The sequence below is a fragment of the Ostrinia nubilalis genome, chromosome 6 (assembly GCF_963855985.1).
Source record: "Ostrinia nubilalis chromosome 6, ilOstNubi1.1, whole genome shotgun sequence".
In the NCBI taxonomy this organism is placed as follows: domain Eukaryota; kingdom Metazoa; phylum Arthropoda; class Insecta; order Lepidoptera; family Crambidae; genus Ostrinia; species Ostrinia nubilalis.
In genome coordinates, this window is record NC_087093.1 from 91,800 (window position 1) to 106,929 (window position 15,130).

At 38.2% G+C, this 15,130-nt stretch overlaps 1 protein-coding gene and 1 long non-coding RNA gene across 3 annotated transcripts; both read right to left on the bottom strand.

Annotated features, from left to right (window-relative positions):
- Positions 1-4,341: 4,341 nt before the first annotated feature.
- Positions 4,342-7,834, bottom strand: LOC135072761 (protein phosphatase 1 regulatory subunit 14B). Its single transcript, XM_063966798.1, has 4 exons — positions 7,829-7,834; positions 7,619-7,744; positions 5,739-5,855; positions 4,342-4,383 (listed from the first exon to the last, which is right to left on the bottom strand). Exons 1-4 carry the CDS (start codon positions 7,832-7,834, stop codon positions 4,342-4,344), a joined length of 291 nt encoding a protein of 96 aa, XP_063822868.1.
- A 1,033-nt stretch (positions 7,835-8,867) lies between these two features.
- LOC135072857 (uncharacterized) lies at positions 8,868-10,370 on the bottom strand. Of its 2 annotated transcripts, none has more exons than XR_010257494.1 (2): positions 9,892-10,370; positions 8,868-9,030 (listed from the first exon to the last, which is right to left on the bottom strand). It is a non-coding gene; the product is annotated as an uncharacterized LOC135072857 (long non-coding RNA). The 2 variants fall into 2 exon arrangements; XR_010257495.1 differs by lacking the exon at positions 9,892-10,370 and adding an exon at positions 9,116-9,594.
- Between the last annotated feature and the right edge of the window lie 4,760 nt (positions 10,371-15,130).

A 15,130-nucleotide genomic window follows, 5' to 3' on the forward strand; every position in this document is an offset into this window, starting at 1 on the left:
GACCGAGGTTAAATTTTTTAAGGAGGTAAGACCGAAGGTCCTTCAAAAAGTACTAAAATTTTATACCCTGTCAGTCCCAGCACTTCAAGTTAAAATTTTCATATGATAAAGTTATCCCACTGATGTCAGTTACTGGAGCTCTATGTTATGATGTATAGAGATGATCTACCGAAAAAAAAAACGCATTGTTTTGGTCCTTCCTAAGGAACTTACGGTTTTACTAACTAAAAAGTTAAAATTGAAATTTCACATTTACAGTTTTGGCAAGAATAACTCATCGATTTATATAATTTACAAAATGTATTTAAATATACAATATGTCGATGAGTCGTTTTATTTGAAGTTTTTGTTTTATTAAACATTTTTCCAACCAACAGGGCCAATTATTATCGTCCGAAGGTCCTCTGTAGTGTACTATAAATTTGAATGTTCATAGATATTGGAACATTCGATGAAAACAAAAAAAAATTGTCTCGCGACATCAATCATAATTTCTAATTAAGGATTCTGGCATATTAATAAGTAAAAACACTCAAAGGTTTCACAAGTAACTAAAGATTTTCTTAACACATCGGCGCGGTCGCTCCATTTTGTCAAAGTGAGTGACATTTATTGACGTGAGTGACATTTATTGACAGCTGTCAATGCGTTCAGGAATCCAAGCTCGTTTGGATACCCAATAAAACAATTACCATTTGGCGCGAAAATTTGAACAAAAACGGATGATGAAGTTTTGGGTCATTAGAAAGGACCTTCGGTCATACCTACTAGATTGATTTTCAAATGTTCAGGACGGAATGACTTTGTGAATTTGGTTCTTTTAAAGGGACCGACGGTCTTACGAAGTTATAGATGAACTATAGAGACCCAATACACTGAACTGTCCTATCCGTGACATTGACAGGGGGGCCCTGCCGTCAATACCGGATCGCTGGTTCCAATTTTTGCCACGTTGGAAACTACACTCGCGAGCAAAAATATGGAATCACCCTTTTTGTTTCGAGCGAACAAATTAAATTTAATGTGTTTGGTGGGACAGTTCAGTGTAGTTCATCTATTAGCACGCTCACAGATGTGAAAGGTGTCTGCCTCGAACCGTGTCTGACACACTCGATGTCTGTAGATATAGGGACCTTAACGTGCGCACTTACATATACCACTGAAGAAATAGTTGGCCGTAGCGACCTTTATTAAAACTTATAACTAACCGAGTGGGGCATCTGGTAAACGCATGATTTTTTGCAGGAAAAATACATAATTCATTAAAGTTCTAATGCTGCGTTTACACTGCGCGGAAATTAGCCAAGTCAAGTCAAAAAAACAGGAGTGGGGATGAATTATGAATGAATTTCATCCCCACTCCTGTTTTTTTGATAACGCAGCGTAATATAGGTATCGCTGGGGCCAACTATTAGTGAGCTGCCACACTGGCGGATTGCAACGAGGCGGAAACATTGCGCACCCGTCGCGCAAACGCTAGGCGTGTTCGCTGCGTCGCCGTTCCGCTTTGAAATCGCTTGCAATCCGCCAGTGTGGCAGCTCACTTAATGGTGGTTCGATAAATCAAACAAAACCCAACTTTTTATTACAATGTTTAATACAAAATTGCCTTAATTTTCACGGCGCCGACAATATTTAGGTCGAGACTAGAGTGGCGTTATCAGTCTCAACGCTCGACTCTTAGATACATCAAAATATACTACAAAATTAAACCACGTCTGGGACTCCTGACTCAAAACTTATCCAACCTGAAGCGTAAGTTCATTCTATCACGCACACAACTTAATTAAAATTATTACATTAGTTCCTGTGATTCTGTCCCTATTACAGATGATGTAGACTAGAAAATGAGACAAGCCGTGGTTCAATTTTAAGCGGGTTTTCCACCGCGAGCGGAGCGAACCCGTTAAATGACTCGCATTAATCTCGAAATACAATATGCATAACATCTGTTTCCACCAACAGTCGAGCGAAAATGACAGAGGGCAAAAAGAGTAAAAAAAAATCACTACCCACATTCTCGAACTCATTTCAGTGGAAAAGCAATTCTATTTTATACGCACGAAGTCCGCTCCGCTAGATATACCTAGTTCATTCCTCTTTGGCGGTGGAAAACGAGCTTTACTGTTTGCTACAAAATGAGGGTGTCCCAGAAGGATAGAACTCGAAAAATAACTCCTTTACAAAGGAATTAACACAATCGACCAATAATTCCAAGATGACGCGTAATTTTTAATTTTATTTTAGTAGATAGCTTGAACTTGAAATCAATAGTTTACAGTTCATACTATAATACTGGGCGGTGTAGTTTGGCGACGCGCAGTGGGACGGATTTCAGATTTGTGGACATAGCACTTTTTTGTTACACATATTTTTTTTATTATGCCAATCGATAGCCCTAAATATGGTGATCAGCCGGGCTAGGATGCGCGCCGTCATATTATTATAATTTATCGACGTCAAAAATGGGCAAAATCGCTAAAATGACGTGAGTGCACATCCTAGGCCTACAAATATTAATTCTGAGTATTTTTTCGTAAACATAATACATAAGAGAAAAATTTAATATCAATAAAAAGGTATGGAAAGATACCCAAATTGTTCCATAAGTACCAAGTCTTGGAAAATCTCGGCTTGATAAATTTATAGTAGGACGTGTAAAAATGCTTTTTTTTAAGCCTATTTACAGAAATAAATGAGTTTTATGAGTTAGTATAATGAGCATTTATGAGTAACGCCACATACACACTATTCTCCTGATATGAGAAGTTTTTGTCAAAAAATATTTCAAGTACTAAAAAGAACAACATGAATATTATGGTTTTTAGGTTTTAATTTACAAAATTGCTTTTCTGTGTCACGCTAATGTCCGCTAATATCACTTAAACATTATGTATATCGATATCGAAAGTGCTATGTCCGTAAATCTGAAATCCGTCCTACTGTGCGCCGTGCTTAGCTTTGCGTGTGGAACTGTAGTGTGAACTACTCTATCGCGGTGGTTAGCGATTCAAGAATAATAAGTCTTAAAATCTCCTTTTAGGACTTGAGTTCGTAACATTGTTTTATTTGTATGACAAACGAGATTCGCATTTTCTTATACTTAATTAGTTAGTCGAATACTAAAGCTTTAGAACTACCGACTCTAGGCAGTTAGATGGGTTCTGAAAGATCCCCCAATTTATCTTGCCTGTCTGAAACACCCTTTTACTATAGCTATACACACATTAGTTTCAAAGATTAAAATCTGCGATATATTAGTATAAATACCCGTACCGTAACAAAATTGGACGAAAACATAGTTACTGTATCGCTAGGTACAAATAAGGTTATTCGTGTTTGGAGTCCGTATTGAATCATCGACGTTTGACATACCCGCCATAACTAAGATTTATTTAAGTAAAAACTAATGAGAAAGGGCAGTTCATGAAAAATATGTCGTGCCAAAATCATTTCACATATTTGGCAGGTCATAATGTCGTCACACACCGCAAGTGAATATGACGCAGATGCACGGGAGGTCAGCTATAAGTCAGTCTGTCAACCACCATGGATTTGATGTGTAGTTTACTTACCTTAACACGTCGACGCGCAATTAATATTGGCAGATAACAGCACAAATTAAATTTGAAAGGGATTTTATTTACTTAGCTTAAAGCTCAGGTATTAAAATATTAATCAATTCAACGAGAGAACATAACTTATTAGACAATATTGCTAGTTTATTGCACGTCGATGAGCAAACCGACTTCGACAGCGTCACAAGCGGCCAGCTTTAGGCCGTCACCCACTGCTATATCGATGTTAAAATATTAGGGGTATGTAGGTACAGGATGCAGTTGGGTTGATTCGGAATTTCTACCGAGACTTCACAGACATTGTGGAGCAGACGAGGGCTCGGCGCAGCCCGCGCAGTTTTTAAAGGATTTCAAAATCGTAATGGCTGTCAGCGCCTCCCCTCGCATGCTAAAACAAGCGACCGATCTTAACAGTCGCGGTTTCAGATAGCGTTGTTTACTGATGATTTATAAACGCGCGGAAAAGTCGCGGCAAGTCGCCCCGGTATCGCCCTCTTCGTTGATATGTTTATTGCACTTTCGATTCACATCATCTCACTGAAAATTTAATCGATCGACGTCAGTTATTACGTCATTAAAATAATAAATAGATATCAAATCGACACGAATAGTATAGTAACCCTTAACTACTTATCTACTTAGACTATAAATACCTAGCCGGTTACAATCGGAACTCGGCGCCCGCAGCGAGTCGCGCCGCGCGCTCGGCGACGTCGCAACGTCGTCGACGACGTCTCAAGAGTTAGTTCCGCTCGTGGGCAACTTACAGAGTCTTCGCCTTTTCTAACAGTTCGTTGATAAATTTCTGAAATAAGTAAAAGACTAGTCATTTGAGGACTTTCAAAGGAAATCATAATTTAACTTACAATCACAATAACTTACATTTACATCTTTTTGAGGTTTTTTGGCATCGGATAGTAAGGTCTGTAACAATAACAGTAACAATAAATAGAAACAGAAAAAAACTTTATTGACACAGTAATAGTCCAGTCATTTGGTACAAAATAATGGGGTTACCTAGAAAGTTTTCCGGGAGTAATGAAAATTGGTATTTATATAGATTTTGATATGCTCTTTCCGATTCTAGTGGTAAGCCTTTAGACACAGAGGTCCTGGGTTCGATTTGCCAAACGGCTAACCTGGAAATCATTTGGGGAAATAAATTCTTTGTCAAAACGCATATTGAAGCATACTTTGCGGGCACTCCCACGACAAAATTATTGATTTCACAAAAAGGTTATGTAGATATCAAAAATAGGAAATTTTCTCTAGATTTGGTTTCCCTAAGCGTGTTTTATCAAAAAATTTATCGCGAAAGAAAATATAAAAAAAAAAACTGCTACTAGGCAGCATTTTACCAATATGGCGGCGTGAGCGGCAACCATACGAGGTCGTAAAGTTGAAAATCGGAAAGAGCATATCAAAATCTATATAAATACCAATTTTCATTACTCCAGGAAAACTTTCTAGGTAACCCCATTATTTTGTACCAAATGACTGAACTATAAGTAATTAATACATAATAAACAACAACACATCTAAAATAAATATAATAGGGTCCCCCGCTCAGCATTTATCTAAGCAAAGGGCCTAGTGTGAGTTTACGTCAAAAAATGACATAAAAATGTATGACGGATTATACAGCGCCCCTAGCGGAAACGTTCAGGAACTAAAATTTTCATACATAGTGAGCGCGTTTAATGTAAACTCCCACTCAGCCCACTGGTCTTCCGCGGACGCCCTTGCTATCGGCATCGCGCATCCCCCTGAGGCAGTAAGCCAAATGCAAACATTTTCTAGACGTCACGTCCATTTATTTTTCTCAATCAAATTGCGCAAGTACACTATGCGGATAATTTAGACGATTATCACACTGCACCGCGGTCCGCGTGATTACATATAAAAAATCCCGCGCGCAGACGCGTTGTCAGTGTGTTGTGCCGCGCGTGTTTTCAATACAAACTGAGGTACTTGCATACAATGATTAAATCTGTCGTCCCGCGTACGGCGGCGGAGCGCGGTGCAGTGTTATAATCGCCTTACCGAGACGAAGCGCCAGCGTATTCACACTAAGTACCTATACGTCTCGGTAAATATGCATAATGTATTTGCGCCGAAACAAAACGTAGTGACGTCACACACGTGACGTCAGTGTCTCACCGCGAGGTGGCGGCGCCGCAGCTCGTCGCCGTCCATGTCCAGCAGCTCGTCCACGTCCACCTCCACCTCCGCGCCCGCGCCCCCCGCGGCCCCCGCGGCCCCCGCGCCGCTGCTCTCCTGGAACGAACACACGATTGGCAAACGACAGATCCTGGAATGTTGTAAAGCCCGGTCTGTGAGCACGTAGAATTTTGTCCAATGACCCCAAGCTACCCATCCTTATCACTCGCGCGTTGCTGTCGCGACTGTGCGACGGGCGCCCGCAGTGAGTGTGCGAGCGCGACAGCAACATAATTACGCGCGAGCGATAAGGATGGGTAGCTTGGGGTCATTGGACAAAATTCTACGTGCCCACGGACCAGGCTTTAGTAACAAAGTACAGATAAAAAGGATAATTTGTAAACTTTTAGTGTTATAACTTGCTTCTGATTCGTTTTACCTATGACTCTTTAAAGTTGGGTGGGTTATAAACCGCAACTCCCCGATAATCCACGCTAAATTTTGTCAGTGTGTGCGTGCGCGCCGCATACGTATTGGCGCGCTCACATACAAACCGCGCTCGGTGCGTTTCTATGAAGATAACCTACTCATTTGTATTTACTCTGCTTCAGGCAACTTAAAAAAGTATATTTTGTGTTTCTATTATTAATATTAGTTTATAACCCACCCAACTTTAAGTCTGTCACTCATGCAAGGTTAGCGAAAAAAGAGACAAATGTTTTATAATTCCATTCCATCCGATACATCCCATCGGAATTCTTTTGGCGGCTTTTGGCGCATCCTAGAACCAGTTCATTATTCTACGAGTACATACGGAAAAACTTAAGTAAAGAACGATGGGAATCCGGACAAAGCTTACCGGGAAGCGCGGTGCGGCAATGTTTCGCCGGGATGGCGTGGGGCGGACGGGGTAGACAGCATCATCACACACACTATCTACAGAAACTGCCCGTCCCTGCCTCATTAATTATCCCTAGCGCTCTTCTCACTTTCTTGCGTGGCAAATGCATGGCTCAAATGGCGGTTACGACAATGTCGTGGTCCCATGTACTTGATTAATATTTGGTAATTAGTGGGTAGTTGTTTTCTGTGAATCCGAGGGTAATGCTGCCGACACACTATGCGCCTCGACATTACGACTAGTAAGTCAACCCTAAGTCAAGTCGCGTGTTTCCACCCTTGGACAACCTGGCAAGTAAAGTTCGTCAAGTCACACGCGACATGACACCACCACTGACAGTGTTGCCAAGTCTCAAAAATGTCAGAAATAAAAGAGGTTGAAGTAGTACGAAATTGCCTATTTTTTTAATAAATATTCATTAATATATTTCTATACAATAGCTATATCCATTCTTCATGTTTATTTCAGGTTTTGTCGCATCATTAGTACATAGTCTAAAAATACGTCAATGTCAGTTGGCCATATTTGTTTACATTTTTGGAAATTTCTAAAGAATTGGACTGTTAAGTTCACTCGCCTTCGTGAGTCGCGTGAACTACACCTACTCAGAGCCAATCTTTTAACTACACGCCCTAATTATTCTACAAAACCTAACAGGTCCCAATAGATATAAATTCCTAAATAAATGCATCATTCAGGACGCGGAGGCTTAATTCATTAGGTCAGTTGATGTCCTCATGATTACCAAATGACATTCAGTAGGTTCTCGTAGGTCACAACCACAACGACACAGTCATGTAGCAGGCCGGGAGCACTCGCGCCTTGGTCGTTTCTAGTACCCAAGGCGCCGACCACTATGCGGCAGAGGGAACACCCCAGGTTTTTAGTGGGTTTGAGCTCCACATAACCTGCCGTCCCCCGGCGGTAGGTATGGATAGGCCATTTTCCTGGGTAAAAAAAAAAGCCCGACAGCACTCACCGGCGCCTCGAAGAGCTTCTGCAGCTCGTCGTAGAGCCACATCTCCACGGCCAGGCGCTTGCGGATCAGCGCCATCTGGTGGCTGCCGTACTTCGCCGTCAGGAACTTCTCGCGGCGCTCCTTCACCTGCGGCGACAGTGAAACTTATTGTTTATTTTATAATCATAATATTTTTAATTATTTATGTTTTCTTTTCGAGACATCTAAGACTACCATTCTTTCTTCATTATTTTAGAGTTTGAGCGGAACCCGTTGCCGATATCGCCGGCGGTTTATACAGGGTGTCCCAGAATGGGTGAATCAAACTGCTAGGGGAGGTAGCTCTACTAATGTACTATCCCTAAAAAATATTAAAAAATATTTTGAGTTCGGATTTTTTTTTTAAATTAAGTGCTCTAAACTCAAAATCTTGTCATTATTTTCAAAAGTTTGTTTACAGATAAACGAAGCGATCATGTACATTGCCCAAGTAACACGCAATCTGTATATTCACTGAAGTTAAGATTGATTTACGTTTTAAAGTCAGACTATCACTTTAAATCAGTTTTGACTTAGTTTAAATGCTTTTGAGTAGAATGCGGTAAAATTTACAATGCATGAAGCTATTATATGGTCTAAAAAAATTAAGTTAATTGGCTTATAATCATACTAAAACATTAATTACTTTTAATATACAGCACCTTTAACAGCATTTACACTAACACAAAGGTTAAAACCGTATATTAGTAAATAAGAAAACCTAATGCATTAAATAAACGTTGTCGAAATATTCTATAGTGCATTCAGATATATTAACACATTTTACAGATTGAACGCATTTTTATGATCTTTTCTTATGCTTATTTACTGCTCAGCATTAGCCAAACATTTACTAAAGTTTTAGCTCTGTTATCTTCTTATTTTATTGTTACTTTAAAGCTTTTAGCACTATTTAGATAAATAAAAAAATATTTTATTACTTTAGGTCATAATTTGGCCATAAAACTACGAGCCGTATGATTATATTCATTTGTGCGTTAGTAGGTCCTGTATATTCATTAGAAAATTTATGTCGAACGTGTCACGTTATTGACATGAATAAACAGTGGAAAAAGACTTAAGGCCGGGTTGCACCAACTTACTTTAACAAACGTCAAAAATCTGTCAAACCCCATACAAAAAACATCGGTTATCGTCATAGTTACGGTCAAAGTTAGGTGGTGCAACTCAGCCTAAGAGAACAGGTGGAGTAAAGAGAAAGATAAAGACGGAATATTCAAACTTTATATTTGGTTTAAGAAATGCAAAACGTGTTCCAAAAAATGATACACCTCATACACAAAATACAGTACAATCGGTTGTTGTGTGAGTCAAGAAGTTCCGTAGAACATTCCTTCATCCCTTTCGGTCGTTTGCACTATTTTAAAAGGCATCTGAAAAAAAAACAAATAAGCTTATTTATGACTTAATAGAGAAGTAGTTACCTGAAAACTAAATAATTACCCGTATAACGCATACCCTTAAAAAAACGACTACAGCAACACTACTAACTAGTTACAAAAAGTTCCTTTAAATTATTACTATTACAATGAGCGAAAAATAAGATAGGTAGCTATATCGTGTTTCATTACAAATTACATTTGTAGTGATAATGATTTTATACTTAACACTTGTCAAACTAGGTACCTACCTAATTGGAGACAGATAAAATTGAAAGACGTGGAGTAGGGGATCATGACGTGATTAAAGGATTCTAAATTATTGTTTCGGTACCCTGATTAACACTAAAGCAATCCATTTTTATGACGTTTAAACCTAATGAACATTATAACATACCTAAAAAGTGTTACAGTAATGCTAAAGATATCACTTAGATATTTTATATGTAGGTTGAATGACTTAACCATTTTCTTTTTACTATAATAAGACTGACAACATTAAAAGACACTAGTTGAAAGTTTAAAACATTAATATTATCTGACGCCATTTGCTATCTGTTTTCTCTAACATAGAAAATAAAATTATAATACACATATGCATGAAATACTACTTATTATCCTTTTCTTACAAGCGGAGTATCGATAGAAGCAATTTTATAAGTTAAAATTAATCAAATCGTTAAAAAAATCACAAAAAGTGTCATATGTCGATTCTAAATTTGTCCCTATTTTATTAAAAAAAGGATTTCTGTGAGGGCGCGTGAATTATAAACCACAAACATATATATATTTTCACATAAGACTAATACTCCCAGCTCATTTTCATTCTTGAAACAAAAAAAAAAAGATACTTACCTTATGATAAATTATTTTAAATAAAGACATTAAAACATCTCCTCACAACACCATTGCACTGCAATACTCTAAACGAAAAATAATCAAATCGGACAATAAAATGCGATAAGTTTTTTCGAATACTTTCAAACAAACAAAATAAAACGTTCAGCCTTAGAATAAAACGTAACTTTGGCATTGTAATTCTGAAAGCTGTTTCAAAGCTGTACTAACATCTAATAAAATGCTTTTTACATTAGAATATGCTGTCTAACAACTTTACTAATGTCTGTCTTCAATAACATTATAAGCGCTGGTTAGCAGCACTAATAATATTTAATAATGCTCAAAGCCGTATTATTTGGGGCCCAAATTGCGCTTACAAGACACTTATAGACTTTTATACGGCTGATATAGTGCTACATATGCTGCTCATATACTGCTCTGCACGTAGGTTCATGCTGTTGTACGCTTCTTATAATTGTGTTTTGTGTTACTTGGGTGGTCAATTAATATAAGTAAGAAAAATTACAAAATAAACTCCAAACGCAGCAATTATAGCCAGATACTTAGGCAAAGCTGATTTATTTTAATTTTTCAAAAAAAAAAATTTTTTTTGTTTCCTTATGCGCTTTATTTTTTTTTTTTTTTTAATTTTTTTTAGCGATAGTACATTAGTAGAGCTACCTCCCCTATCAGTTTGATTCACCCATTCTGGGACACCCTGTATTTGTCAGCGTAATCGTGCGCATCAGCTTTTGTAATGCTGCGTTTACACTGCGCGGAAATTAGCCAAGTCAAGTCAAAAAAACAGTGGAGTGGGGATGAATTATGGATGAATTATGAATGAATTTCATCCCCACTCCTCTGTTTTTTTTACTTGACACTGCTAATTTCCGCATAGTGTAAAAGCAGCATAAAGCACCAGCACCCAGCGTCGACGGCTCACCTCGCCCTTGTCGCTGAAGTTGACGTGCAGGCCGGACTTGGCCGGCGAGCGCTCCGTGGGCGAGAGCGCGGGGTGCGGGGCGCGCGCGGGGAAGGCGCCGGCCGCCACGCCGCACTCCATGCCGCACGCCGCGCCCGCTGCGCCCGCGCCGCCGCCCGCGCTGCCCCTCTGCTAACACAACAACGAACGATCTCAGTCCGACTTATTCTTGTTTGACAAAACTTCACTCACACGTAATATTATGACATAAAGGGTAGGTAAGAAGTACACGGACATCCGCGATTCCTATGGAACGAATCAAATCAATCAATGCAGTAATTAAGCCCTTTCCAGGGCACGAAGCTACACGTCTTAAATATCTAAATAAAGCTTGCTCTACGACCACTTCGGGACAACAATGGGCTGGTGCTGAGAAGGGGCGGATGTACCTACCTACTACTGACTTAATCACCTTTGCTAGCGAGCCTCTTCAAAAGATAACGTACCTACGTTAGTGAGTTCTCCTATTTTTCGGCGATTTTCATGACTTCGAATTATTTCATGTTTAAATTTTTTTTAAATGGGTCGGATAAATAAAAACATACTTAATCCAAATCTTGAACAAACAATGTTCAAGAGTTACTATGTTTGTGCAAAACATTGCGCAGCGGACGAGCCTTTAGAACCCAGATTAGACTTGGGACTTCCTTGAACCACAAAATATAATTTTGTACTTGAACACATAAGCAATTAAATGTTTTTTTCTTTTTTTTCTGTCTTTCAATATTTTTGGGAAATTATAAGTTAAGCCGCAGATATATTTTTTGCCACGGTATTTATATCTGATTTTATAACTAAGCCACGTGAATATTAAAAGGCTTCTAATATACTAGGCTTCTAATATTCACCTTCTTTTATATGCCACCTAAATAATTCCAAAGAAAGCGACAAATAAAGAGCAACAATTATTATGACTTTTCCCCTTGGACGAATCCAAGCTTGTCCCCCTGCACCTGATTTATATTATACTTATACATCACCACCTAATTTATTAACTCAGGAGTGGAGTTAAGTATGCCCATAAGCAGGTTTCAAGACGCCACCGGGTCCAAAGCGGGTTGTTCATACGACAACCCACAGATCGACCATGCTTCCCGTTCAACTACCCTCCACGGAATCCCTAATTTAACTTGATACGTTTTTTAGTCAAATTCGATATCTGCTTTAAACTTTTGTAAAACATTATGTCATCTAATAGTAAATTATGGAAATAGTTGCCAAAATTTACTATTATACATTTATACCTGGATGGTAGTATTAGTTGGTACTAAGTAGTATGTAAGTATTCTTCTGCTGACTTATAAGTCGACCTACCTACCTACATATTATTCTATGTATGTATAGGTATGTAGGTATGGCTTCGCTCGCAGCAACGAAACATTTAAGGCCGGGTAGCAGAGAAAATGGCGAAAATGAGGTTTTCATTTTTCATTTTTGAGGTACTAAACAGTAAAATTAAAGGCTAAGATTTTTTTTGGGCATAGTTGAGGATATTTTCTAGGGCTATTAACGGATGGAAACACGATTTGATGAAGTTGACTCGATAGAATAAATTCCCAAAGTTACCTCTATTCGTTTTCTAAATATGGTTTTATTTTTAAAATAAGCGATTTAAGATTCTGAATCTTTTACTAAACTAAAGTTCAGAAATAACTTGAGGGCTTTTAACGGATGAAATTTTTATATTGCGTCTTATTTAGTTACTATGTTAAAAAATGTGGAAAAAATCGCCCATGACGGCTTGGACAATCTCAATCAGTCGCGCGGTGGCGCTTACGGAGGACGGACGCGTGTCAGTTTTTTGGCTGTGACAGTTCGCGATTTGTCAATATTTTTGACAATGATGACTTTGATGAGTCACAGTATAATAATATCAGTGTTAGGTACTGAAGAAAGCTAAAATGTTTGATAATTAAGAATTATTAATTTTGTCTACCTATTGAAATTTAAATCGTTGGCATCCTTTTAAACTAAGACTCTACTCATGATACATAGTACATTCCTTAAATATGAGACAAAACCAAAGAGTTAAAATTACATTTTAATAGTACCTACCTACATACACTCTTTAGAAGAGCACACTGACACAAATAAATAATAAAAAATTAGGTCAGTGGGTCAAATATAGGGGCAGCACGTCACTGAAAGACGATTCTGTTTACTCGGCATCTGGGCTGGAGAATATGAATCCTTGCTTACAGATGCAGATGTAAGTAGAGTTATAACTGGACAAATTTTACATGAAATGTTCAACAGAAATCAGTTAAAAGACACATACATGGAATACCAATAAGGTTGCGAAGGGAAAGCTACCTATTATAAACTAGCGGCCGCCCGCGACCTCGTTCGCGTGGACCTCGTTTTGCCCCCGTTAGATATGATGTTTTACCTCGTTTTACCCATGTTGATAGATGGCGTTTCACGGCTTCTCCCGAATGAATATTTACGAACGTCTTACCGTAGTTTGTCCAGTGCTGTAGATTTTAACCAATGACTATAGATGGCGCTTTTTAGACACGTCTTATTTATTTATTGAAATTTATTTGCCACATATCGTCATAATGTTAATCTGGGTTATATACAATAATACTGTAAAGTTTCAACAAAATCCGTTCAGTAGTTTTTGCGTGAAAGTGTAACAAACATCCAGACATCATGACATCCAGACATCCAAACTTTCACCTTTATAATATTAGTAGGATATTTCACAATCCAAACTAATATTTACTATTTAGCATTTACTTACAGTAAATATTACTTTGGATTGTGAAAGATTTAAAATAAAAAAAGGAATAAAACAAAATAGGGTTTCAAATTACCTATCTATATCTAATATTATAAAGAGGTTAAATTGTGTGTTTGTATATGTGTTAAATTGTAAGGGGTAATCTACTGAACCGATTTAAAAAATCTTTTACCAATAGAAAGCCATATTATATCTGAGTGTAATAGGTTATATAAAAACCGAAAAATTCCACGCGGGCAAAGCGGCGGGCAGAAAGCTAGTTTATTTATAATTATGTAAGAGCATAATTATTAAAGTCGAAGTCAAACATTCTTTATTTGTGTGGACCTATATTAACGAGAGATTACAAGGCGTCAAATATTTCAAGAAAAAAATTAAAAACTATTATAAAGCTAAATTTTGCTCTCATGGAGCCTTTACCTATTCTAACAAATTAAGACTTAGAGAAGAAACTAATAATAAAACTATTTAACTGTCCTGCAATGAAAAGCTTGATCGGGTACAACACCTCAAGTTATTTCAGAACTTGATTTCATTAAAAGACTCCGAATATCAAATCGCTTAGGTATCTAAAGTCAAACGATTCTGAAATGTCAAGTGGCATAAAGTTGGGACTAATGAATAACCCATTAAGATAGTAGCGCCCTCCTGTCAATGACATACCTGGAACGATAGGGTATTGGACAACTAATAAAAATGCGTTGTCCTAAATGACTGACGGATATCGTAGAGACCTGAAAGTTGGAAGTAGGGTTGCCAGGTCCAAAATCACAAAAGCCGGACTTTGTGTTTCATTTGGCCGGACATTTTACCCTAAAAGCCGGACATGTGACGGGGGGGGTGCAATTAGTGTCAGCTCATGAGTGAGTACTATCATCATCGGTTGCTAACCAACATCCTGATGCGTGCGCTTCATTATGATTTTGTAGCTCGACTTTCGCCTGGCGCGGTAACCAAATCAAAAGCCGGACAGGCCGGACAACGCAATATTTGGCCGGACAAGACCCTAAAAAGCCAAACATGTCCGGCTAAAGCCGGACGCCTGGCAACCCTAGTTGGAAGGTGTGTTCTTTGTATGACGTAGGCATCTCATGTGAAAAGATTTTCCGAAATGGGGTCATGAAATGAAGGGGGTGAAAAAAGGGGGAAAAGTTTGTATGGGACAAAGTGATTCCTTGGTTCAATCTACTTGAAATTTAGCTTAACAATTCCTTAATATAATTCATCAAAGACGTGTGGAACGGGTAGAAAGAAATTTTGGCAGTCATTTTCTTCGAAGTTGATATCAATACTACTTAGTGCCTTTGATTTAATTACTTTTTATTTTTACAAGTGTTTGAAAACTCCATGTCAGATTGTGTACAATGTCAAGTGAAATCTCAAATTGAAATGTCTCAATCTCAATGAGGAGACTCTGTATTTATTCCTAGAATTCCCCTAACACCCTTGCAAATTCAAGACAGTGCAGTTTCCCATCAGTCTGCTTCGTAATGACTATAAACAAAGCACAAAGTCAAACTCTAGGG